Consider the following 25,848-nt stretch of genomic DNA (forward strand, 5'->3'; position numbering starts at 1 on the left):
TGATTTAACAAAAGCACATTGCCGAAAAAGCACCATCTTTGCACAAATGTACCTAACCATAAACAACAACGCCTTTCTTAAAGTCAATACACAGAAGAATATATTTTTAAACCTGCATATTTAGTTAAAAGAAATTCATGTTAGCAGGCAATATTAACAATGGCAATTGTCACTTCTCTTGCGTTCAGTGCAAGCAGAGTCAGGGTATATGCAACAGTTTGGACCGCCTGGCTCGTTGTGAACTAATTTGCCAGAATTTTACATAATTATGACATAACAGGTTGTGCAATGTAACAGCAATATTTAGACTTAGGGTTGGCACACGTTCGATAAAATACGGAACGGTTCAGTATTTCACCGAAAGAATAAACGTTTTGTTTTTGAAATTATAGTTTCCGGATTTGACCATATTAATGACCAAAGGCTCGTATTTCTGTTATTATAATTATGTCTATGATTTGATATTTGATAGAGCAGTCTGACTGAGCGATGGTAGGCAGCAGCAGGCTCGTAAGCATTCATTCAAACTTTACTGCGTTTGCCAGCAGCTCTTAGCAATGCTTGATCACAGCTCTGTTTATGACTTCAAACCTATCAACTCCCGAGATTAGGCTGGCAATACTAAAGTGCCTATTAGAACATCCAATAGTCAAAGGTATATGAAATACAAATGGTATAGAGAGAAATAGTTGACGCGTCAAAATTCCTATAATAAACTACAACCTAAAACTTCTTAACTGGGAATATTAACGAACTGGGAATATTGAACCACCAGCTTTCATATGTTCTGATCAAGGAACTTAAACTTTAGCTTTTTTACACTTTTACTTTCTTCTCCAACGCTGTTTTTTGCATTATTTAAACCAAATTGAGCGTGTTTCATTTTTATTTGAGACTAAATAGATTTTATTTATGTATTATATTAAGTTCAAATAAAAGTGTTTATTGTTCATTCAGTATTGTTGTAATTGTTATTATTACAAATATATACACTGCTCAAAAAAATAAAGGGAACACTTAAACAACACAATGTAACTCCAAGTCAATCACACTTCTGTGAAATCAAACTGTCCACTTAGGAAGCAACACTGATTGACAATAAATTTCACATGCTGTTGTGCAAATGGAATAGACAACAGGTGGAAATTATAGGCAATTAGCAAGACACCCCCAATAAAGGAGGTGGTTCTGCAGGTGGTGACCACAGACCACTTCTCAGTTCCTCATTGATGTGCTCATCCAGGATGGCACATCAATGCGAGCTGTGGCAAGAAGGTTTGCTGTGTCTGTCAGCGTAGTGTCCAGAGCATGGAGGCGCTACCAGGAGACAGGCCAGTACATCAGGAGACGTGGAGGAGGCCGTAGGAGGGCAACAACCCAGCAGCAGGACCGCTACCCCCGCCTTTGTGCAAGGAGGAGCAGGAGGAGCACTGCCAGAGCCCTGCAAAATGACCTCCAGCAGGCCACAAATGTGCATGTGTCTGCTCAAACGGTCAGAAACAGACTCCATGAGGGTGGTATGAGGGCCCGACGTCCACAGGTGGGGGTTGTGCTTACAGCCCAACACCGTGCAGGACGTTTGGCATTTGCCAGAGAACACCAAGATTGGCAAATTCGCCACTGGCGCCCTGTGCTCTTCACAGATGAAAGCAGGTTCACACTGAGCACATTTGACAGACGTGACAGAGTCTGGAGATGCCGTGGTGAACGTTCTGCTGCCTGCAACATCCTCCAGCATGACCGGTTTGGCGGTGGGTCAGTCATGTTGTGGGGTGGCATTTCTTTGGGGGGCCGCACAGCCCTCCATGTGCTCGCCAGAGGTAGCCTGACTGCCATTAGGTACCGAGATGAGATCCTCAGACCCCTTGTGAGACCATATGCTGGTGCGGTTGGCCCTGGGTTCCTCCTAATGCAAGACAATGCTAGACCTCATGTGGCTGGAGTGTGTCAGCAGTTCCTGCAAGAGGAAGGCATTGATGCTATGGACTGGCCCGCCCGTTCCCCAGACCTGAATCCAATTGAGCACATCTGGGACATCATGTCTCGCTCCATCCACCAACGCCACGTTGCACCACAGACTGTCCAGGAGTTGGCGGATGCTTTAGTCCAGGTCTGGGAGGAGATCCCTCAGGAGACCATCCGCCACCTCATCAGGAGCATGCCCAGGCGTTGTAGGGAGGTCATACAGGCACGTAGAGGCCACACACACTACTGAGCCTCATTTTGACTTGTTTTAAGGACATTACATCAAAGTTGGATCAGCCTGTAGTGTGGTTTTCCACTTTAATTTTGAGTGTGACTCCAAATCCAGACCTCCATGGGTTGATAAATTTGATTTCCATTGATAATTTTTGTGTGATTTTGTTGTCAGCACATTCAACTATGTAAAGAGAAAAGTATTTAATAAGAATATTTCATTCATTCAGATCTAGGATGTGTTATTTTAGTGTTCCCTTTATTTTTTTGAGCAGTGTATATAGTTGTTATCGGCCGATTAATCGGTATCGGCTTTTTTTGGTCCTCCAATAATCGGTACCGGCGTTGAAAAATCATAATCGGTCGACCTCTAGTTGGCACTATGCATTCGTGTAGGTAGTGTTATCCTGGCATCCGCCAAACCCAGATTCCTCTGTTGGACTGCCAGATGGTGAAGCGTGACTCATCACTCCAGAGAATTTGTTTCCACTGCTCCATAGTCCAATGGCGGCAAGCTTTACACCACTCCAGCTGACACTGCTCGGCCATGGAAACCAATTTCATGAAGCTCCTGACAGTCATTTTGCTGACGTTGCTTCCAGAAGCAGTTTGGAACTCGGTAGGGAGTGTTGCAACCATGAAAAGATTATTTTTTATATGCTACGAGGTTTCTCCACTCGGAGGTCCCGTTCTGTGAGCTTGTGTGGCCTACCACTTCGCGGCTGAGCCGTTGTTAATCATAGACGTTTCCACTTCACAATAACAGCACTAGCTCTAGCAGGGCAGATATTTGACAAACTGACTTGTTGGAAAGGAGGAATCCTATGACGGTGCCACGTTGAAAGTCACTGAGTTCTTCAGTAAGGCCATTCCACTGCAAATGTTTCGATTTTATACACCTGTCATTAATGGGTGTGGCAGAAATATTCAAATCCACTAATTTGAAGGGGTGTCCACATACTTTTGTATATATGGTGTAGCTAGCGAATGCAGCTAGCTAGTTTAACCTACTCCAACACTCGGCTCAAACAGAGAGGGTTGCTATGCTGGCTATGGCTATCCAACACTGGAACTCTTCCAAGTCACGTTAAACGTTTGGATTAATAAATGTTTTGCGATCGTGGCCCGCCTGTGTAACTGCTTGCTGACTGTACACTGTACTGCATGATTGTAGCGTGTTTACTAATGCAATAGTTCTAGTAGCTATGTTGACTATGACGTTACTAACGTTGTTAGCTAATATGTTGACAACGATGTAGGGTGTGTGTAGCGGTTATGATACTGTATGAAGGTTTGGTTTGGATTTCTTTTCTCTCGCCTGGTCAGACAGCTGATGTGTTGTACACTGAAGTCCACAAGCAAAGGGAAAAGATGAGAGGAGGAGAGCACGTAGATGCGAGAAGGAATTATACAACGATCGAAGGGATCATGCTGTTGATCAACGGGATCATGTGGCTGCTATGAAGTGAACTATGTTTGCATGTGATCAGGGGTGTATTCATTCCGCTGATTCTGTAAAAGAAAATCATAAAAGGAAGCCAACAGAACGAAACAGGGATAAATAAACCTGAATTTGTCCAATATAAACTCTCGTTTGTAACTGTTGGGTTATTGATTACATCCTAGATCAACTAGATGCAGGCAAGAGTCTGTAAGGCGATATTGAATGTGTCACTGTCCGTCACCTCGATTACTCAAATTTTTCGCTCGACCTGTGCACCTACGTTCTAAATTTTAATTCATATAAAACATCACCGACCGCCGCTGTATTACAGGAAGGTACTTCATTGTTACCCCGAAATGATCTCATATTGAGATAAAAACGGCTTCATTGGGCCTTTTAAGAGATGTAAACCATATCCTCATACCTAACTCAAGTGAAGACATAACCTGTGTGTATAATGTGTATAAGGCTGTTTTAAAACTATATATAACAGATTTTAACCTGTGTTATCCCCCTGTAGGTGGATGCCAGGTTAACCCCCCTGGCCGCCATGGGTCTGGACCGCAATGCTCTTATGCGGGATGGCCTCCGCCTGCACGGCGGCGTGATCTACCCAGGGATCCAAGCGCTGTCGGCTGAGAAGCCCCGCGAAGTGACCAATACCCTCCCCCTGAGCTACGGCCGGGACGGCCTCCCGGACCTCCTCTATAAGCCTGATGTCTCCATGGACAGGAGCAAGCTTAGTAACGGCTACATGGGCCTGTACAAGAGCCCTCCACCAGGCCTCCAGAGGGGGCCAGAGGGCCTAGACAGGATAGGCCTGGGGCCTGGGGGGCAGAAGCCCTCAGAGCTGGGCCTGGGGGGTGCTGGTGCAGGAGCAGGCGGGTACCTACGTCTGCCCTGGGGGCTGAGCCCGGGGCTGTACCCTGAAGCGGGCCTCTACCCCTTCATGGACACGTCCAAGTACGCCGCCCTCAGCATGTACAAGGCTCAGTTCCTCAGTCAGCCCAGCCCCTACCTGCCCCAGCACCTGGCCTACCAGTCCCTCTGTGCCTCCCAGGGGGGGAACATGAACCCTGCTGCTGCCTCGGCCACCGAGAGGCTCTACTTCATGCCCCCCTACCCCCCGTCCCCCATCTCCTCCCCCCTGGTGGGGTCTCCCATGAGGATCCCAGCGGTGTCTGTGGCCCCCACCTCCATGGTACATTGTCAGGAGAAGGGGCTGAGTGTCGGGTCTCGCATCCACCACGAGGGCTCTCCGTTTGGGCAGCAGCTTCACCAGCCTCCCCCTCCACCCCAGCACCTTCAGCCCCCCCACACAGACCGAGACAGACCCCCCAGCAGGAGCAGTAAGCCCACTAGACCCACCTCAAACAAAGGAGCCAGCAACAGCAGTGGTAGTATTAGTGGTGGTGGTGTTAGTAATAGCCTTCCCATTGATTCCTCCCCTCGTGCTTCTACTCGCCTCCCCCAGCCTGCTCCTCCCCTGCCTCCCACTCTCAGCGACAGCACCTTAGACCTACAGAGGCCAGTCCCTCGAATAGGGCCACCATCTTCCTCCTCTTCCCAGTCGATGCCTCACCCATTCTATGTGAGCAGCATTGCTCAAGAGCACCCCTCCCCTGCCCGGCCCAGCCCCCACAAACACAGACCCAGGGATGGGGCGTCAGAGCACAGGGCTGGGGGGTGTGAAAGGAAACCCAATCAGTCCCCTTCTAAACCGTCCTCTGAGCGGAAAACTCCACCAAACAAGACTACCAAAGACCCAGCAGACCCAAAGCCTCTGGATCTCTCTGGAAGGCTGCTGGAGTTTGACCTGCCTCCCAACAGCTTCCCCATCAAGATGGAAGCTCTGGGGTCTCTGGGGCCTCGGTACGGACATCCCCCCAGCCGGGAGCTCCTGAAGGAGACCCTCTCACCCTCCTCCCACCCCTCCCACTCAGTGGTCAGCAGCACTTTCTCCAAGGCCCCAGACAGGCCAGAGATGATCAGCACTTTGCACTCCTCCTGGGTGGTGCCCACCTCTACACCCATCTCCACCATTGGGTCCACCCAAACACACCCCCACCCCCCAGCCCTATCCCCCAGGCCCAGCCCAGACCCCCAAGGGAAACGCTCCTCTCCTTCAGTCATCAAACACAAGGTTATAGAGAGAGTCCTGCCCCAGTCCCAGCAAAACAGCCCATCCTGCCTCAGGGTTGGAGAGCCACATACTACTCCAATACCTTCCAATCACAAGCCTGCCTCCACGATGCCCCCGTCCCCCAAACCCAATGGTGATTGGCCCAATCACAGCCCCAGCCAATCAGAAGGTTCCCCCATGGCCGGCCATCATAGGAGCTCCACAGAGAAGCCTCTTAAAGCCCCCAAGAGGGCTGAGACGTCCCAGGAGGTGTCTCCCTATACTAAACGTCCCTGTCTGGAGAATACCAACGGGCACCCGCCCAGCCACCTTTACCTAGCTCACAGCATGGCCTACGCCAACCGATACCTGCACTACTCTGTACCCGACAGCATGGCCCTCCATTCTCTCCCTCTGCCAGGGAAGGGCCCAGCCTACCCTCACCCCGTCCTGCTGGGCAGTAGCAGCCTGTATCCCTCCCACCTGGCAGCCAAACAGCCCTTACCCTATCACAGCCATGCTGGGGAGTACCTCACCTTCAACTCCCAGGAGATGACCCACCCTCTGATGCACGCACATCCAGACTCCAAAGCCCTGGAGCAGGCAGATCAGGGGCCCAAGTGCCGGGGCCATGGTCAGGACAAACCTAGGGGTCTCACAGAGGATTGTGGTGGGTCCCGCAGGGGCCGAAGTGGTGTGGAAACAGGAAAGGGGTTCCACGTGAAGCCCAAAAGAGAGGACGGGGAGCAGGGAGGGAGCCAGCCCAGACCCACTTCCTCCTCCAGCCTCAGTACCCCCTCCAAAGACCGTATCGTCTGCATTGACCTCGTCCACTCCGACACAGATGGAGAATCCACTCCGACCACCAACAAGCCGCTAGTCTCTGTCATCATTCCCATCGCCAGGGGCAACCAACACAAGTGTTGCCATGGCAATGAAAACATTAGGGAAGTGGAACGGGAGCCAAAACACCAACTGCATTACCACCACCCCCACCATATTCATCACTACCCCAGCCCAAGCTCCACCATGACAACTATCCACACAGACAGACAACCAGAGACCCTCTGTGTGAGACCCAAGCCCCTCCAGGAGACGTGCTGTCCAGGTGTGGCCTCTAGCCCACCTCAGGGCTCCCCAAAGCTGGTTAATTGGGCAGAGGAGAGTCCTGTGGACCAGAGCCCTTCCTCAGACCCAGGGGAACAGGACCAGAGCACCCTGCGCTGTGCCCGAACGTCTGGTGACCGCAAGTCTGGCGACCACATCTCTGGCAACCGCACGCCTGGTGAACGCACGTCTGGAGTCCGCACAACTGGGGATTGTGACCGCAAGTCTGGCGACCACATCTCTGGCAACCGCACGCCTGGTGAACGCATGTCTGGAGTCCGCACAACTGGGGATTGTGACCGCAAGTCTGTCGACCACATCTCTGGCAACCGCACGCCTGGTGAACGCACGTCTGGAGTCCGCACAACTGGGGATTGTGACCGCAAGTCTGGCGACCACTTGTCTAGAGATGGCACGTTTTGTTGCGACTGCACGTCTGGAGAGGAGAGAGAAGAGATGGACAGACAAACCTCCTCCCACCCCATCCATCGCTACATGGACCTGGGGAAGGAGAGGGACAGTGAAAGAGAGAGCGTTGGAGACACCGAGGAGTCACATGGAGAAGGGGATGAGGACGAAGAGGGTGGGCGAAGAGGCTCACGGAGGACCAGCCTGACCAAGAGGATCGCTAGCTCCTCGGGCTATGTGGGTGACCGCATCAAATGTGTCACGACCGAGCTGTACGCAGACTCTAGCAAGCTGAGCCGGGAACAGCGCGCCCTGCAGGTGAGTTGAGAGAAATGCGGACGTAGTTGGGTTGGGGGATGTGATGGTAGCCTGACTCTTCATCTGAGGTCATTTACACTTTATATGGTACGTTACCATGTGACCTGTGCAGGAATCAAAGCTACAACAATGGTCAATTCTGCCACTTATTTTAGCGGCCCATAGACTGTCATATTATTCAGACAATATATGACTTCATATAGGATGTGTCTTAGAATCAGTCTATGGATCAGATACCTGCTCCCCATAGCTGAACTTGCAGGGTGAGGGTTAGTTCAGGGTTATAGGCTTATACCAGCCCTTTGCGGTTGCCTCTGAGATTGAGAGGACATTTGAAGCATGACAGTTGACAGTCAGTGAGTTAGTACAAGGCCAGTTCAAAGGTTAACCTAGGCCTGTGAGTTGTCTAGGTAACATTGGTTAGGTTGTTTGCGTGCTCTGTGTATCTAGCTTGGGAGAAATAGAGTGAGGGGAGAGATAGTGAAATACAAAGGCAGGTTCCAAAAGCATGTGTTGCTGTCTGCTGAGCGGTAGGGCTTCACATTGTGACCGGGCAGCCTCATGGTTCCGGCTGTGCTTAACCCCAAGGTGAGCCAGAGGGGCTGGAGGGTGATGGATGGGGTTCCCCCTTCACCCACCCTGGCCTTATCCAAGGTCACACATCCCTTCCCCCAAGGCTATTAGTGCCTGGCTCCTCACACACACTGAACACATTAAGACACGCACACACCAGGGTTTCCGTTAGCCGGTAATAGCCAGTTTTGTCCCCCAAAAATAAAATTGAAAAGCCGATTAAATAGAATTGGTGCCCGCCAATTGTCTGGGAGAAGAGGAATAAATCCCATTGTAAAATAAGGCTTTTTAGCCTCGTCATTGATGCAAATGCCAGTCGATGGAAATACATTTGGCTGGTCATGCTTATCGGTCTGTTAATTTGCATAATTTTGTGGAATTAATTTGGTGTGTGTACTGTATATTCGTTATGTATCTTATTTAGCATACAGATACAGAGCCTTAGAGTGGGACATCTGTCAGACAGAGCTGCTGCTGCTGCACGTTGTGGTGCTTTCAAGACAACTGTGAACTCTGAAAAATACCAGGTCAAATCATGACGTATCACATCCGGCCGTGATTGGGAGTCCCACAGGGCGGCGCACAATTGGCCCAGTGTCGTCCGCGTTTGGCCGGTGTAGGCCGTCATTGTGAATAAGAATTTATTCTTAACTGACTTGCCTAGTTAAATAAAGGTTACATAAAAATGACCTCAGTGATCTTCAGGTCGGAAAGTCGGAGATCTAGAAAGAGGACCAAGTTCCTGAGTTGGATGACCGTTCAAAACTATTTCCCCCTTTTGGAGCTTGTTTGTTTTCCCAGTTGTCTTGAACGCACTGAAGTCGGAAGTTGGAGATTTCAGAGTTGATTTGTACGCGGCATCAAATGTCAAACGGAAGGCAGGCTTCATCAGCGCGTCACACACCACTTTACAAAGAGCTGGAGGAAGTATGCATTTTGAAAACAAATAGGCTACTTAATTGTTTGAAACCTGAAGGTTTTACTGCATATTATGAGGCTTGTCTTACCTTGCTTCAAAGTACTATTCTTATTAATCTCTGTCACATGAAACCTCTTGCATGTGCACTGCCCTTTTGAAAACAGTGTTTTCCCGCTAAAATTATTATGGAACAAACATTCGCGATTAGCCAACTGCCTTGAGTGCCCTGCTGTGGTTTTAATGTGAAGAAATCGCCTGATTGTTTAGCTTAAAATGTTCAACTTTCTGATCTTTGCTATGTAGCCTAGGCCTCCTGGTTGTATGAATTTGGTATCTATCATCCCACAACTGTCCCAGAGTCTGTTTGGAACAGGCCATTTCTTCCTCCACAAGCTGACCAATAGAATAGGTAGCCTAATTTTTTTCTACTATAGTAGATTGACATAAATTAGTGATTTTGCTGTTTGTTACTTGTCTTGTTGGCTGTTATTCTAACATGTTCAAAGTGCACATTTGGTAAGAAGGGCCACACATAGTTGTATCCTCGACTGGCATGTTCTGTTAATATGAATTACCATATTGTAAAAGTGCTGTCATTCTGAGCACTGTGGGTGGACGCCCTAATCAGGTTACCCACCCAAAGCACATGGGTCCGGTACATTTCTCAAATGTCCAGTAAATTAAAATGTTGCCGGTCAAATGTCCGGCGCCACATTTTCCTAACGGAAACCCTGACGCACACTGTAAACAAAACCCAGATTCAGTCCTGCACTACTGAACTGCGGTGCGTTATTGCGTGATCAGACTGCATGCACTGAATCTACTTTTCTACTTGTCATAGACCAACATTCCGGTTAGATTAGTTTAAAAAAACACGCGTGTGTGTGTGATTTCTGGCATAGACACACACACTTCTTCTGATTATCAATGAATGGGACAGAGGCATGTGTGTGTTAACCGGTTGGTTCCCCCTGTCCATATGTTGTCAGGGCACCTCTAAACCATGTTGGTTTGTCTAAAATTGTCATGCTTACTGATGTAAAGCTATCAAATGCTAGATTTGTGGATGTTTATCATCATCTTAACAAGAGCCTCTGTCTAACTCTATTATTATAAATCATATACCCACAATCCCCCTCCCACAAAAATAAAATACATTGGGTGGAGGGAGTTACCTTTCACTTTGAAAAAGACATGTTTTTCCAGTTCAGAAAACAAGGGTTTTGTAGTTATTTGTTTGACTGTGTATGTGTGTGTGCTTGGTGGGTCTGTGGCTGCTAGATGTTTGTGTATAACAGGGATACTCCAATCCTCCAGGTCTGCACTACTGCTGGGTTTCCTTTCTCCTGATAGTTAATAGATTGGCTGATTGACTGATGTTACTGATTGGTCAATCCTTGATTAAAGGGGAAGAAGAAAAAGCAGCAGTGCTGCAGACACTGAGGCCCAGAGTTGAGAAGGGGGGGGGGGGGGGGGGGGTGTAAAGATATGTGGAGAAAGACATGTTAACATACAATACCTACATGCAATGATAGACAGATATACTGACTAAAATGATGGACAGATATACTGACTAAAATGATGGACAGATATACTGACTAAAATGATGGACAGATATACTGACTAAAATGATGGACAGATATACTGACTAAAATGATGGACAGATATACTGACTAAAATGATGGACAGATATACTGACTAAAATGATGGACAGATATACTGACTAAAATGATGGGACAGATATACTGACTAAAATGATGGACAGATATACTGACTAAAATGATGGACAGATATACTGACTAAAATGATGGACAGATATACTGACTAAAATGATGGGACAGATATACTGACTAAAATGATGGACAGATATACTGAAATTATAAAAAATAATATGAAATGATGAAAATGATGGACAGAGTATGAAAAGGACAGAATATGCAATGGACAGATATATTGAGCCCCCTCCCCCGTTCTAATTGCTTAGATGGAAGTCATATCACGAGAGGGGGATAATATAAGTCGACCTGCAGCTATCTGGGAGGTCAGTTCTTTACATTTCTTTATCTCACTCTACCCCTCAGACAGGCTTTCTCTCATTCTGCCCTTTCTACATCCTGCATTGCTTCTTCCCCTTTCTACGTTTTTCTCTCCCTATATCTCTGTTTCTCTCTTTCCCCCTTTCTCTCCCCCCTATTTCTCCCTCCCCTCTTTCTCTCTCCTCCCCTCTTTCTCTCTCCTCCCCTCTTTCTCTCTCCTCCCCCTCTTTCTCTCTCCTCCCCCTCTTTCTCTGTTCCCCCCCTCTTTCTCTGTTCCCCCCCTCTTTCTCTGTTCCCCCCCTCTTTCTCTGTTCCCCCCTCTTTCTCTCTCTCCCCCCCTCTTTCTCTCTCTCCCCTCTCTCTCTCTGTGAGCCTCAGGGCTAGCTGTATGTGTTTTCTAGCTGTGTTCATGTTTCAGGAAGGGAGATGACAGGAACTAGGACTCACTGTGGCTGACTGCACTAGTCTAACCTAACTGTGTCTGGATGTGCCATGCTTGTTCGTTTATCTCTGTCTCTTTGTCCTGTCCTGTTTTGGCCTCCTTTTAATGACACTGTGATTTCCTGATGCGATGTCTGCTTCTGTAACCGTTCAGCCCAGATTGAGGTTTAGAGAGGTGTGTGTGTGTGTGTGCGGCGCGGGCTAGAAGGTTAGTGGGTTTCATGGCTGCTTTCTCTCTGTGTGTGTGTGTGTGTCTGTGTTTAGCGGGCGATGATGCGGTTCTCGGAGCTGGAGCTGAAAGAGAAGGAGTGCGGGGGTGTGTGTGTGTCTGTGTCGGCAGCGGTAGCAGAACGGGAGTTGGCAGACGGCCAGCGGAGAGAGAGAGAGTGGGAACACTGCCAACACACCGCCAGGCAGGGAGAGAGGGAGGGTGAGTAACCCAATGCGCGCACACACACACACACACACACACACACACACACACACACACACACACACACACACACACACACACACACACACACAGCTAGGCAGGGTTTGGTCATAATACATACACACAGTGAGAGAGAGCGAGACGTGGGGAGAATCTTATTTTCAATGAGCGTTTTCTGCTTATCTGTGTAGAAAGAGGATAAAGAGGGAGGGGAGGAAGAGATCCAGTGAGTGGGGGAGGGGAGGAGGGAGAGAGAATTACAGAGAGATGGAGCAGGAGTAAAGTTAGTGAAAGTGGATGAGAGAGAGGAATAGTGTCAAAAGGATTGAGAGAGAGAGAAAGAGAGAAAGAGTGGGGGGGGGAGGGAGGGGGGCTACCTGTGCTGGCGGAGAGCCCAGCTGTGTAGTGGAGCGAGGCCTGAACTGACGTGGGAGACTAATTATGAGAGTGAGAGAGGAGGAGGCTGAGAAAGAGAGTCATGCTCTGTGCGGCAGGGTCATGCCAGGGTCATGCCAGGGGGAGGACGGGGGAGGAGAGGGGGAGAGATGGGAGTGTTTTTGTCCTAAAACAACCTTTTTCCTCGCTTTCTCTTGTGCGTTCTCTCTCTCGCTCTCTCTACCTCTGTTTCTCATAGTAGGAGGGTCAGTATGAACTCTTTACACCATCCACTGACATCTGATTCAAAACTCTTTACCCCATCAAAGTTTTACAGCATGTCTTTGGATGTCTAACAGCCCTTCTCTCGCTTTCTCTCTCTCCCATCACCCCCCTCTCTCCGTTGCTTCTTTCTCCTTCGCTTCCTCCCCTTTCCTCCTCTCTCTGTCTTCCTCCCTGGTCTAGGTGGAAGAAAAGTCTATGGGAACAACAGAGTCCCAGTCCTCCAGAGGTGTGGTGGCCAAAGGGAGAGCCTGTCCCCAGGGCAGGAAGCCTGGGAGGGGGCTAGAGATGGTGACAGAGTGGGAGAGGGTGGGCAACGTTCACCTCCCATCCTGGCACTGGCAGACGGGCATCCCAAGGAGAAGGGAGGGCAGAATACGGTACCCGCTAGCAAATGCACACACAGCCTACAGGAGAAAGATGAGGAGGCAGGAGAGAAGAGGGTAGAGAAGAAGGCAAGGATTACTTCAGGTGAGTGTGGGAGATGTCGTTTTCTTTTATCTACCTGTTACAAGAATCATCTTAGACTTCTGTCCATCTCACCCTTTCTCTCACAGCTGTCTCACTCCCATCCCTCTTTCTCTCTCTGTCCATCCTATCGCCCCTCTCTCTCTGTCCATCCTATCGCCCCTCTCTCTCTGTCCATCCTATCGCCCCTCTCTCTCTGTCCATCCTATCGCCCCTCTCTCTCTGTCCATCCTATCGCCCCTCTCTCTCTGTCCATCCTATCGCCCCTCTCTCTCTGTCCATCCTATCGCCCCTCTCTCTCTGTCCATCCTATCGCCCCTCTCTCTCTGTCCATCCTATCGCCCCTCTCTCTCTGTCCATCCTATCGCCCCTCTCTCTCTGTCCATCCTATCGCCCCTCTCTCTCTGTCCATCCTATCGCCCCTCTCTCTCTGTCCATCCTATCGCCCCTCTCTCTCTGTCCATCCTATCGCCCCTCTCTCTCTGTCCATCCTATCGCCCCTCTCTCTCTCTGTCCATCCTATCGCCCCTCTCTCTCTCTGTCCATCCTATCGCCCCTCTCTCTCTCTGTCCATCCTATCGCCTCTCTCTCTCTCTGTCCATCCTATCGCCTCTCTCTCTCTCTCTCTCTCTCTCTCTGTCCATCCTATCGCCCCTCTCTCTCTCTCTCTCTGTCCATCCTATCGCCCCTCTCTCTCTCTCTCTCTCTCTCTCTCTCTCTCTCTCTGTCCATCCTATCGCCTCTCTCTCTCTCTCTCTGTCCATCCTATCGCCCCTCTCTCTCTCTCTCTCTGTCCATCCTATCGCCCCTCTCTCTCTCTCTCTCTGTCCATCCTATCGCCTCTCTCTCTCTCTCTCTCTCTCTCTCTCTCTCTCTCTCTCTCTCTCTCTCTCTCTCTCTCTCTCTCTCTCTCTCTCTCTCTCTCTCTCTCTCTCTCTCTCTCTCTCTCTCTCTCTCTCTCTCTCTCTCTCTCTCTCTCTCTCTCTCTCTCTCTCTCTCTCTCTCTCTCTCTCTCTCTCTCTCTCTCTCTCTCTCTCTCTCTCTCTCTCTCTCTCTCTCTCTCTCTCTCTCGCACACTCTCACTCACTCACTCACAAGCTGCTTTATTGGCATGAAAAACATTGTGTCAATATTGCCAAAGCAACAATGTATACATTGTAATAAAATTATAAACAATGACAAATAATAATACAAAATTAAATATAAAAATAGTAACAATAAAATGGTAACAGTCAATAATCGAATGTAATAAAAAAAAATGAAACTATAACTAACTTATAACTAAATAACGGTCATCTTCACCATTACATTGGTACTACAACTACTATCATCATTACCACTACTACCACCACCACCATCATTAAACTGCTATCATTACCACCCATACCATTACTACTTGGAATGATAAACAATAATAGTAATAACAATAAGTCATAATAAGTAACAGTCATAATACTGCTTACTATGCAGATGTTATTATTCAGTGTCCCTCAGGCTATGGCAGGCAAATACATATTTGGCTGCAAGAGGAGCCATTGCTCCTTCGCCCATGAGTATTTTTAGTTTTTCCTCTGGGTTTAATAAGTTAAAATTTGGAATAAATGTAGACATTTCTGTGAATAATGAATCTCTTGGTGAGGAATATTTATCACAGTAAAGGAGAAAGTGCATCTCTGTTTCTACATCCCCTGTCGTGCAGTGACCACATACACGCTCCTCTTTGGGTAACCATGTCTTTTTATGTCTGCCGGTTTCTATTGCCAATCGGTGGTCACTCGGCCTGTACTTGGTAAGGATCTGTCTCTGCTTCGTATCTCTGACAGAGTAGAGATAATCAGCCAATTCATATTCTCTGTTTAGGGTCAGATAGCAATTTAGTCTGCTTTGGGATTTTGTTTCGTTTTTCCAATGTTGTAAATATGAGTCCTTTGATTGGTTCATGATTTTGTTTATTGGAATTCTTTCTTTTGAAGCAGTGCTGGTGTCCGCTTGGTTGGTTAGGTCCAACACCAGCTGACTGAGAGGGCTCGTTTCTGGGCTCAGCTCTTGGGTTTGAAGTGCTTTAAATTGCAGACTTGAATTTGGTCTTGAATTTAGATGTAGCCAAAATTTGAATGGTCTTTTCTGTATTTTCATTACTACTGGAAAGCGGCCCAATTCTGCCCTACATGCATTAGTTGGTGTATTTCTCTGGACTTGTAGATTTTTCCGACAGAATTCTGCATGTAGAGCTTCAATTGGATGTTTGTCCCACATTTTAAAGTCCAGTTTGAGTGGCCCCCAAACCTCACTTCCGTAAAGAGCTATTGGTAGGATTACACTGTCAAATATTTTGGTCCAAATTCTAATTGGGATGTTGATTTGGAATAATTTCATTTTTATTGCATACAATCAAATCAAGTTTATTTTATATAGCCCTTCGTACATCAGCTAATATCTCGAAGTGCTGTACAGAAACCCAGCCTAAAACCCCAAACAGCAAGCAATGCAGGTGTAGAAGCACGGTGGCTAGGAAAAACTCCCTAGAAAGGCCAAAACCTAGGAAGAAACCTAGAGAGGAACCAGGCTATGAGGGGTGGCCAGTCCTCTTCTGGCTGTGCCGGGTGGAGAATTATAACAGAACATGGTCAAGATGTTCATAAATGACAAGCATGGTCAAATAATAATCAGGAATAAATGTCAGTTGGCTTTTCATAGCCGATCATTAAGAGTTAAAAACAGCAGGTCTGGGACAGGTAGCACATCCGGTGGACAGGTCAGGGTTCCATAACCGCAGGCAGAACAGTTGAAACTGGAACAGCAAGGCCAGGTGGACTGGGGACAGCAAGGAGTCATCATGCCAGGTAGTCCCGACGCATGGTCCTAGGGCTCAGGTCCCCCGAGAGAGAGAAAGAAGGAGAGAATTAGAGAGAGCATACTTAAATTCACACAGGACACTGGATAAAACAGGAGAAGTACTCCAGATATAACCAACTGACCCTAGCCCCCCGACACATAAACTACTGCAGCATAAATACTTGAGGCTGAGACAGGAGGGGTCAGGAGACACTGTGGCCCCATCCGATGATACCCCCGGACAGGGCCAAACAGGAAGGATATAACCCCACCCAGTTTGCCAAAGCACAGCCCCCGCACCACTAGAGGGATATCTTCAACCACCAACTTACAATCCTGAGACAAGGCCGAGTATAGCCCACAAAGATCTCCACCACAGCACAAACCAAGGGGGGGCGCCAACCCAGACAGGAAGATCACGTCAGTAACTCAACCCACTCAAGTGACGCACTCCTCCTAGGGACGGCATGAAAGAGCACCAGTAAGCCAGTGACTCAGCCCCTGTAATAGGGTTAGAGGCAGAGAATCCCAGTGGAGAGAGGGGAGCCGGCCAGGCAGAGACAGCAAGGGCGGTTCGTTGCTCCAGAGCCTTTCCGTTCACCTTCACACCCCTGGGCCAGACTACACTCAATCATATGACCTACTGAAGAGATGAGTCTTCAGTAAAGACTTAAAGGTTGAGACCGAGTCTGCGTCTCTCACATGGGTAGGCAGACCATTCCATAAAATGGAGCTCTATAGGAGAAAGCCCTGCCTCCAGCTGTTTGCTTAGAAATTCTAGGGACAATTGGGAGGCCTGCGTCTTGTGACCGTAGCGTACGTGTAGGTATGTACGGCAGGACCAACTCGGAAAGATAGGTAGGAGCAAGCCCATGTAACGCTTTATAGGTTAACAGTAAAACCTTGAAATCAGCCCTTGCCTTAACAGGAAGCCAGTGTAGGGAGGCTGCACTGGAGTAATATGATCAAATTTATTGGTTCTAGTCAGGATTCTAGCAGCCGTATTTAGCACTAACTGAAGTTTATTTAGTGCTTTATCCGGGTAGCCGGAAAGTAGAGCATTGCAGTAGTCTAACCTAGAAGTAACAAATGCATGGATTAATTTTTCTGCATCATTTTTGGACAGAAAATTTCAGATTTTTGCAATGTTACGTAGATGGAAAAAAGCTGTCCTTGAAACAGTCTTGATATGTTCGTCAAAAGAGAGATCAGGGTCCAGAGTAACGCTGAGGTCCTTCACAGTTTTATTTGAGACGACTTTACAACCATCAAGATTAATTGTCAGATTTAACAGAAGATCTCTTTGTTTCTTGGGACCTAGAACAAGCATCTCTGTTTTGTCCGAGTTTAAAAGTAGAACGTTTTCAGCCATCCACTTTCTTATGTCTGAAACACAGGCTTCTAGCGAAGGCAATTTTGGGGCTTCACCATGTTTCATTGAAATGTACAGCTGTGTGTCATCCGCATAGCAGTGAAAGTTAACATTATGTTTTCGAATGACATCCCCAAGAGGTAAAATATATAGTGAAAACAATAGTGGTCCTAAAACGGAACCTTGAGGAACACCGAAATGTACAGTTGATTTGTCAGAGGACAAACCATTCACAGAGACAAACTGATATCTTTCCGACAGATAAGATCTAAACCAGGCCAGAACTTGTCTGTGTAGACCAATTTGGGTTTCCAGTCTCTCCAAAAGAATGTGGTGATCGATGGTGTCAAAGGCAGCACGAAGGTCTAGTAGCACGAGGACAGATGCAGAGCCTCGGTCTGACGCCATTAAAAGGTAATTTACCACCTTCACAAGTGCAGTCTCAGTGCTATGATGGGGTCTAAAACCAGACTGAAGCATTTCGTATACATTGTTTGTCTTCAGGAAGGCAGTGAGTTGCTGCGCAACAGCTTTTTCTAAAATTTTTGAGAGGAATGGAAGATTCGATATAGGCCGATAGTTTTTTATATTTTCCGGGTCAAGGTTTGGCTTTTTCAAGAGAGGCTTTATTACTGCCACTTTTAGTGAGTTTGGTACACATCCGGTGGATAGAGAGCCGTTTATTATGTTCAACATAGGAGGGCCAAGCACATGAAGCAGCTCTTTCAGTAGTTTAGTTGGAATAGGATCCAGTATGCAGCTTGAAGGTTTAGAGGCCATGATTATTTTCATCATTGTGTCACAGAGATATAGTACTAAAACACTTAAGTGTCTCTCCCGATCCCAGGCCCTGGCAGAGCTGTGCAGATCCAGGACAGCTAAGCCCTGGAGGAATACGCAGATTTAAAGAGGAGTCCGTAATTTGCTTTCTAATGATCATGATCTTTTCCTCAAAGAAGTTCATGAATTTATTACTGCTGAAGTGAAAGCCATCCTCTCTTGGGGAATGCTGCTTTTTAGTTAGCTTTGCGACAGTATCAAAAAGAAATGTTGGATTGTTCTTATTTTCCTCAATTAAGTTGGAAAAGTAGGATGATCGAGCAGCAGTGAGGGCTCTTCGATACTGCACGGTACTGTCTTTCCAAGCTAGTCGGAAGACTTCCAGTTTGGTGTGGCGCCATTTCCGTTCCAATTTTCTGGAACCTTGCTTCAGAGCTCGGGTATTTTCTGTATACCAGGGAGCTAGTTTCTTATGACAAATGCTTTTCGTTTTTTGGGGTGCAACTGCGTCTAGGGTATTGCGCAAGGTTAAATTGAGTTCCTCAGTTAGGTGGTTAACTGATTTTTGTCCTCTGACGTCCTTGGGTAGGCAGAAGAAGTCTGGAAGGGCATCAAGGAATATTTGTGTTGTCTGAGAATTTATAGCACGACTTTTGATGCTCCTTGGTTGGGGTCTGAGCAGATTATTTGTTGCGATTGCAAACGTAATAAAATGGTGGTCCGATAGTCCAGGATTATGAGGAAAAACATTAAGATCTACAATATTTATTCCATGGGACCAAACTAGGTCCAGAGTATGACTGTGGCAGTGAGTAGGTCCAGAGACATGTTGGACAAAACCCACTGAGCCGATGATGGCTCCGAAAGCCTTTTGGAGTGGGTCTGTGGACTTTTCCATATGAATATTAAAATCACCAAAAATGTGAATATTATCTGCTATGACTACAAGGTCCGATAGGAATTCAGGGAACTCAGTGAGGAATGCTGTATATGGCCCAGGAGGCCTGTAAACAGTCGCTATAAAAAGTGATTGAGTAGGCTGCATAGATTTCATGACTAGAAGCTCAAAAGACGAAAACGTCTTTTTTTGTTGTAAATTGTAATTTGCTATCGTAAATGTTAGCAACACCTCCGCCTTTGCGGGATGCACGGGGGATATGGTCACTAGTGTAACCAGGAGGTGAGGCCTCATTTAACACAGTAAATTCATCAGGCTTAAGCCATGTTTCAGTCAGGCCAATCACATCAAGATTATGATCAGTGATTAGTTCATTGACTATAACTGCCTTTGAAGTGAGGGATCTAACATTAAGTAACCCTATTTTGAGATGTGAGGTATCACGATCTCTTTCAATAATGGCAGGAATGGAGGAGGTCTTTATCCTAATGAGATTGCTAAGGCGAACACCGCCATGTTTAGTTTTGCCCAACCTAGGTCGAGGCACAGACACAGTCTCAATGGGGATGGCTGAGCTGACTACACTGACTATGCTAGTGGCAGACTCCACTAAGCTGGCAGGTTGGCTAACAGCCTGCTGCCTGGCCTGCACCCTATTTCATTTTGGAGCTAGAGGAGTTAGAACCCTGTCTATGTTGGTAGATGAGAGCACCCCTCCAGCTAGGATGGAGTCCGTCACTCCTCAGCAGGTCAGGCTTGGTCCTGTTTGTGGGTGAGTCCCAGAAAGAGGGCCAATTATCTACAAATTCTATCTTTTGGGAGGGGCAGAAAACAGTTTTCAACCAGCGATTGAGTTGTGAGACTCTGCTGTAGAGCTCGTCACTCCCCCTAACTGGGAGGGGGCCAGAGACAATTACTCGATGCCGACACATCTTTCTTGCTGATTTACACGCTGAAGCTATGTTGCGCTTGGTGACCTCTGACTGTTTCATCCTAACATCGTTGGTGCCGACGTGGATAACAATATCTCTATACTCTCTACACTCCCCAGTTTTAGCTTTAGCCAGCACCATCTTCAGATTAGCCTTAACGTCGGTAGCCCTGCCCCCTGGTAAACAGTGTATGATCGCTGGGTGATTCGTTTTAAGTCTAATACTGCGGATAATGGAGTCGCCAATGACTAGGGTCATTGGCCTTCGGCGTCTCAGACCCCGTAACGGGAGGAGTAGAGACAAGAGAAGACTCGGCCTCAGACTCCGACTCGCTACTTAATGGGGAAAACCGGTTGAAAGTTTCTGTCGGCTGAATGAGCGACACCAGTTGAGCATTCCTACAGCATTTCCCTCCAGAAGCCATGAGAAAGTTGTCCGGCTGCGGGGACTGTGCGGGGGGGTTTATACTAACGTTACTATCTGTACTTACTGGTGGCACAGACACTGTTTCATCCTTTCCTACACTGAAATTACCCTTGCCTAACGATTGCGTCTGAAGCTGGGCTTGCAGCACAGCTATCCTCGCCATAAGGCGATCGTTCTCCTGTATATTATGAGTACAGCGACTGCAATTAGAAGACATAATGTTAATGTTACTACTTAGCTTCGGCTGTTGAAAGTGCTGACGAACCATGTCCAGATAAAGCGTCCGGAGTGAAAAAGTTGAATGCTCTGCGGGCTTTTTCTTTGAATGCATTCACTGCCATATTACAGTTTCCCGATGCAGATATGGTCAGACAAAGGCAGATGTAAATTTTTGTGTGTTCAATTATGGTGTTGTTCAGGGTGAATTTATATTTGTGCTTCTAACAACTTTTTTGGGGGGGGGGAATCATGATTTTTGTGTTTTGGAAATTTACAGCCAGGGCCCAATTATGGCAATATTGCTCTAGAATATTAATGTTCTGTTGAAGACCTTCTTTGGTTGGTGATAGAAGTACCAAGTCATCAGCATATAGCAGGTATTTCACCTCTGTGTCAAATAGTGTGAGTCCTGGGGCTGGAGAATGGTCCAACATGTCTGCTAATTCATTGATATAAATGTTGAAAAGATTTGGACTCAAACTGCAGCCTTGTCTCACACCTCAACGTTGTGAATATAATTCTGTTCTTTGGTTTTTAATTTTATTGCACATTTGTTTTCTGTGTACAAACATTTTATTAAGTCATACACCTTACCACCAAGCCCACTTTGGAGAATTTTGTAGAATAGCCCTCCGTGCCAAATAGAATCAAATGCTTTTTTAAAGTCAATAAAGCAAGCAAAGATTTTGCCCTCTTTTTTTTGGTGGACATGTTTGTTAATTAGTGTGTGTAAGGTGTATATATGGTCAGTAGTGCGATGGTTAGGGAGAAAGCCAATTTGACATTTACTTATTACATTTTTTTCTTGAAGAAAGGTTTGAATTCTTGAATTCAAAATGCTACAGATAACCTTTCCCAAGTTACTGTTTACGCAAATTCCCCTGTAATTATTGGGGTCTGATTTGTCTCCACTTTTGTGGATAGGGGCGATGAGCCCCTGGTTCCAGACATCAGGGAAGCAGCCAGAAGTTAAAACCATGTTGAACAATTTAAGCACAGCATTTCGCAACTCAGGTGTGGTGTTTCTCAGCATTTCATTTCTGATGTTGTCTAGACCGCAAGCCTTCTTTGATATAATAGATTTGAGCTTTTCATTTAGTTCCTGTTGGGTTGTTGGGTAATCTAATGGATTTTGGTTGTTTTTAATGACTGATTCAAGGATGTTCAATCTTTCTTTAATTTCTAATTGGTTCTGTCTTTTTGAGGGATGTTTTTGTATAGATGATCAAAATAAGTTTTCCAAATTCCTACATCTTGTATGGCTAATTCTTGTGGCTTTGTCATGCTTAAATCGTTCCACATGTCCCAGAACTGGTTTTGGTCAATTGCGTTTTCAATTTCATCAAGTGTTTGTTTATACTGTTTCAGAGTTTCAAAATATTCACAACGTCTCTCTCTCTCTGTGTCCATCCTATCGCCTCTCTCTCTCTCTCTGTGTCCATCCTATCGCCTCTCTCGCTCTCTGTGTCCATCCTATCGCCTCTCTTGCTCTCGCTCTCTGTGTCCATCCTATCGCCTCTCTTGCTCTCGCTCTCTGTGTCCACCCTATCGCCCCTCTCTCTTCGCCTCATTACCATAGATGTCTCATCTCTCTTGTTCTGTTTGGCTCTCTCTTCTCTGTTCCCTCTCTTTCATCACTGTCATTCCAACCCTCTCACTGTGTGTGGGAGAGAGAGAGAGGTGTTTAATCCTGTGTCTGAGTGGAGAGGGAGAGGGAGCGAGCAGGACAGCCATTTTCTCTTAACTCTCAGCAGTGCTGTTCCTCTGCTGTGTGTACCCTCCCTCTTCAGAGCTGCTCTTTTCTTCTCCTTTCTTCCCTCGTCTGTTTGGGTTTCTTATCTGCAGCCATAGAGGTAGATACCGTATGTATCTGCAGCCATAGAGTAGATACGTATGTATCTTGCACCATAGAGGTAGATACATGTACTGCAGCCATATCAATAGTAGATCATGTAACTGCAGCCATAGAGGTAGATACTTATTTATCTGCAGCATAGAGATAGATACTATGTTCTGCAGCCATAGAGATAGATACTATGTATCTGCAGCATAGAGGAAGATACTATGTATCTGCAGCCATAGAGTAGATACTATGGTATCTGCACCAGAGGGTGATACATGTATCTGCAGCCATAGAGGTAGATACCATGTATCTGCAGCCTTAGAGGTAGATCCCTGTATCTGAGCCAATAGAGATAGATACCATATCTCGCCATAGAGGTAGACCATGATCTGCAGCAATAGAGTAGATACCATGTATCTGCAGCCATAGAGATAGATACTATGTATCTGCAGCATAGAGATAGATACTATGATCTGCAGCCATAGAGGTAGATACTATGTATCTGCACCATAGAGATAAATCATGTATCTGCCATAGAGATAGATACTATGTATCTGCAGCCATAAGATAGATACCATGTATCTGCAGCCATAAGGTAGATACCATGTATCTGCAGCATAGAGGTAGATACCATGTATCGAGCATAGAGGTTATACATGATCTGCAGCCATAGAGATAGATACTATGTTCTGCAGCCATAGAGGTAGATCCGGTATCTGCAGCCATAGAGGTAGATAATATGTATCTGCAGCCATAGAGATAGATACTATGTATCTGCAGCCATAGAGATAGATACTATGTATCTGCAGCCGTAGAGTAGATACCATGTTCTGCAGCCATAGGGTAGATACATGTATCTGCAGCCATAGAGGTAGATACCATGTATCTGCAGTCCATAGATCGATACTATGTATCGCAGCAGTAGACATAGATACTATATATCTGCAGCCTAGAGGAGATACTATGTATCTGCAGCATAGAATAGTACTATGTAATGCACCATAAGATAGATACATGTATCAGCATAGAGTAGATACTATGTACTGCAGCATTAGAGATAGATACTATGTATCTTGCAGCCATAGAGATAGATACCATGTATCTGCAGCATAGAGGTAGATACCATGTATCTGCGCCACTAGAGGTAGATACCATGTATCTGCAGCCATAGAGAGTAGATGACTATGTATCTGCAGGCCATAGAGATAGATAAATTATCTGCAGCCATAGAGATAGATACTATGTATCTGGCACCATAGTATAGATACTATGTATCTGCAGCCATAGAGATAGATACTATGTATCTGCAGCATAAGGTAGTACTATGTCTGCAGCATAGAGGTAGATACTATGTATCTGCACCATGAGGTAGATCTATGTATCTGCAGCCATAGAGGTAATACTATGTATCACCGATAGAGTAGATACCATGTATCTGCAGCCATAGAGGTAATACCGATTAGCCAGATAGATACCGTACTGCAGCCATAGAGGTAGATACCATGTATCTGCAGCCAGAGAGGAATACACTAATGTTATCTGCAGCCATAGAGATAGATACCTGTATCTGCAGCCATGAGATAGATACATGTATCTGCAGCCATAGAGGTAGATACCTATGTATCTGCACCATAGAGGTAGATACCATGTATCTGGCAGCCATAGAGGTAGATACCATGTCTGCAGCCATAGGGTAGATACCATGTATCTGCAGCCATGAGAGTAGATACATGTATCTGCAGCCTATAGACGGATAGATACATGTATCTCATGCCATAGAGAGTTAATACCATGTATCTGCAGCCATAGAGCTAGATACCATGTATCTGCAGCCATAGAGGTAGATACCGCGTATCTGCAGCCATAGAGTAGATACCATGTATCTGCAGCCATAGAGATAGTCCATGTATCTGCAGCCATAGAGGTAGATACCATGTATCTGCAGCCATAAGGATAGATACCTGTATCTGCACATAGAGGTAGATACCATGTATCTGCAGCCATAGAGGTAGATACTATGTATCTGCAGCCATAGAGTATACCGCGTATCTGCAGCCATAGAGATAGATACTCATGATCTGCAGCCATAGATAGATACTATGTACTGCACCATAGAGATAGATACCATGTTAAAAAATCCTTGCAGCCATAGAGATAGATACCATGTAGCTGCAGCCATAGAGATAGAATACTATGTATCTGCAGCCATAGAGATAGATACTATGTATCTGCAGCATAGAGATAGATACTATGTATCTGCAGCCATAGAGGTAATACTATGTATCTGCAGCCATAGAGATCGATTCTCATGTTATCTGCACCATAGAGTAGATACCATGTATCTGCAGCCATAGAGGTAGATACCGCGTATCTTCAGCCATAGAGGTAGAATACCGCGTATCTGCAGCCATAGAGGATAGATACCATATGTCTCTGCAGCCATAGAGTAGATACTATGTATCTGCAGCCATAGAGGTAGACTACTATGTATCTGCTGGCCATAGAGGTAGATACATGTATCTGCAGCCATAGAGGTAGATACCATGTATCTGCAGCCATAGAGGTTGATACTATGTACTGCAGCCATAGAGATAGATACTCATAGATGTATTCTGCAGCCATAGAGATAGATACCTAGGGGGATGGGTGTGTATCTGCAGCACAGAGGTAGATACCCGTATCTGCAGCCAAGAGGTAGATACCTATGTCTCTGCAGCCATAGAGGTAGATACTATGTATCTGCAGCCATAGAGGTAGATACCATGTATCGTGCAGCCATAGAGGAATACCTGTATCTGAGCATAGGGTAGATACCATGTTCGCAGATAGATAGATACATGTATCTGCAGCCATAGAGATAGATACTAGTATCGCAGCCATAGAGATAGATACTATGGTATCTGCAGCAGTAGAGATAGATACTAGTATCTGCAGCCATAGAGGTAGATATATGTATCTGCAGCCATAGAGATAGATACTATGTATCTGCAGCTTAGAGATAGATACTATGATCTGCAGCCATAGAGGTAGATACCATGTATTGCCCCATAGAGGTAGATACCATTTATCTGCAGCCATAGAGTGTAGATACCAATGTATCTGCAGCCATAGAGGTAGATACTATGTATATCAGCATATAGAGTAGATACTATGTATCTGCAGCCATAGAGATAGATACCATTATCTGCAGCCATCAGTCAGATACTATGTATCTGCAGCCTAGAGATAGATCCTATGTATGCACCATAGAGGTAGTCAGTATCTGCAGCATAGAGATAGATACTATGTATTCTGCAGCCATAGAGGTAGATACATGTATCTGCAGCCATAGAGGTAGATACCATGTATCTGCAGCATAGAGGTAGATACATGTATCTGCAGCCATAGAGATAGATACTATGTATCTGCAGCCATAGAGGTA

The 25,848-nt window shown here is 46.3% G+C and overlaps 1 protein-coding gene across 1 annotated transcript in view; it reads left to right on the forward strand.

Annotated features, from left to right (window-relative positions):
- The window catches only part of LOC120058109 (BCL-6 corepressor-like), a 74,874-nt gene that overhangs the window by 35,863 nt on the left and 13,163 nt on the right, over positions 1-25,848 (forward strand). The window contains exons 4-7 of the mRNA XM_039006585.1: positions 4,161-7,595; positions 11,072-11,128; positions 11,829-11,994; positions 12,838-13,213. Of these exons, the coding sequence (XP_038862513.1) occupies positions 4,161-7,595; positions 11,072-11,128; positions 11,829-11,994; positions 12,838-13,213 (4,034 nt within the window). The remainder of the gene's footprint in view (positions 1-4,160; positions 7,596-11,071; positions 11,129-11,828; positions 11,995-12,837; positions 13,214-25,848) is intronic.

Source organism: Salvelinus namaycush, chromosome 13, assembly GCF_016432855.1.
Source record: "Salvelinus namaycush isolate Seneca chromosome 13, SaNama_1.0, whole genome shotgun sequence".
In the NCBI taxonomy this organism is placed as follows: Eukaryota; Metazoa; Chordata; class Actinopteri; order Salmoniformes; family Salmonidae; genus Salvelinus; species Salvelinus namaycush.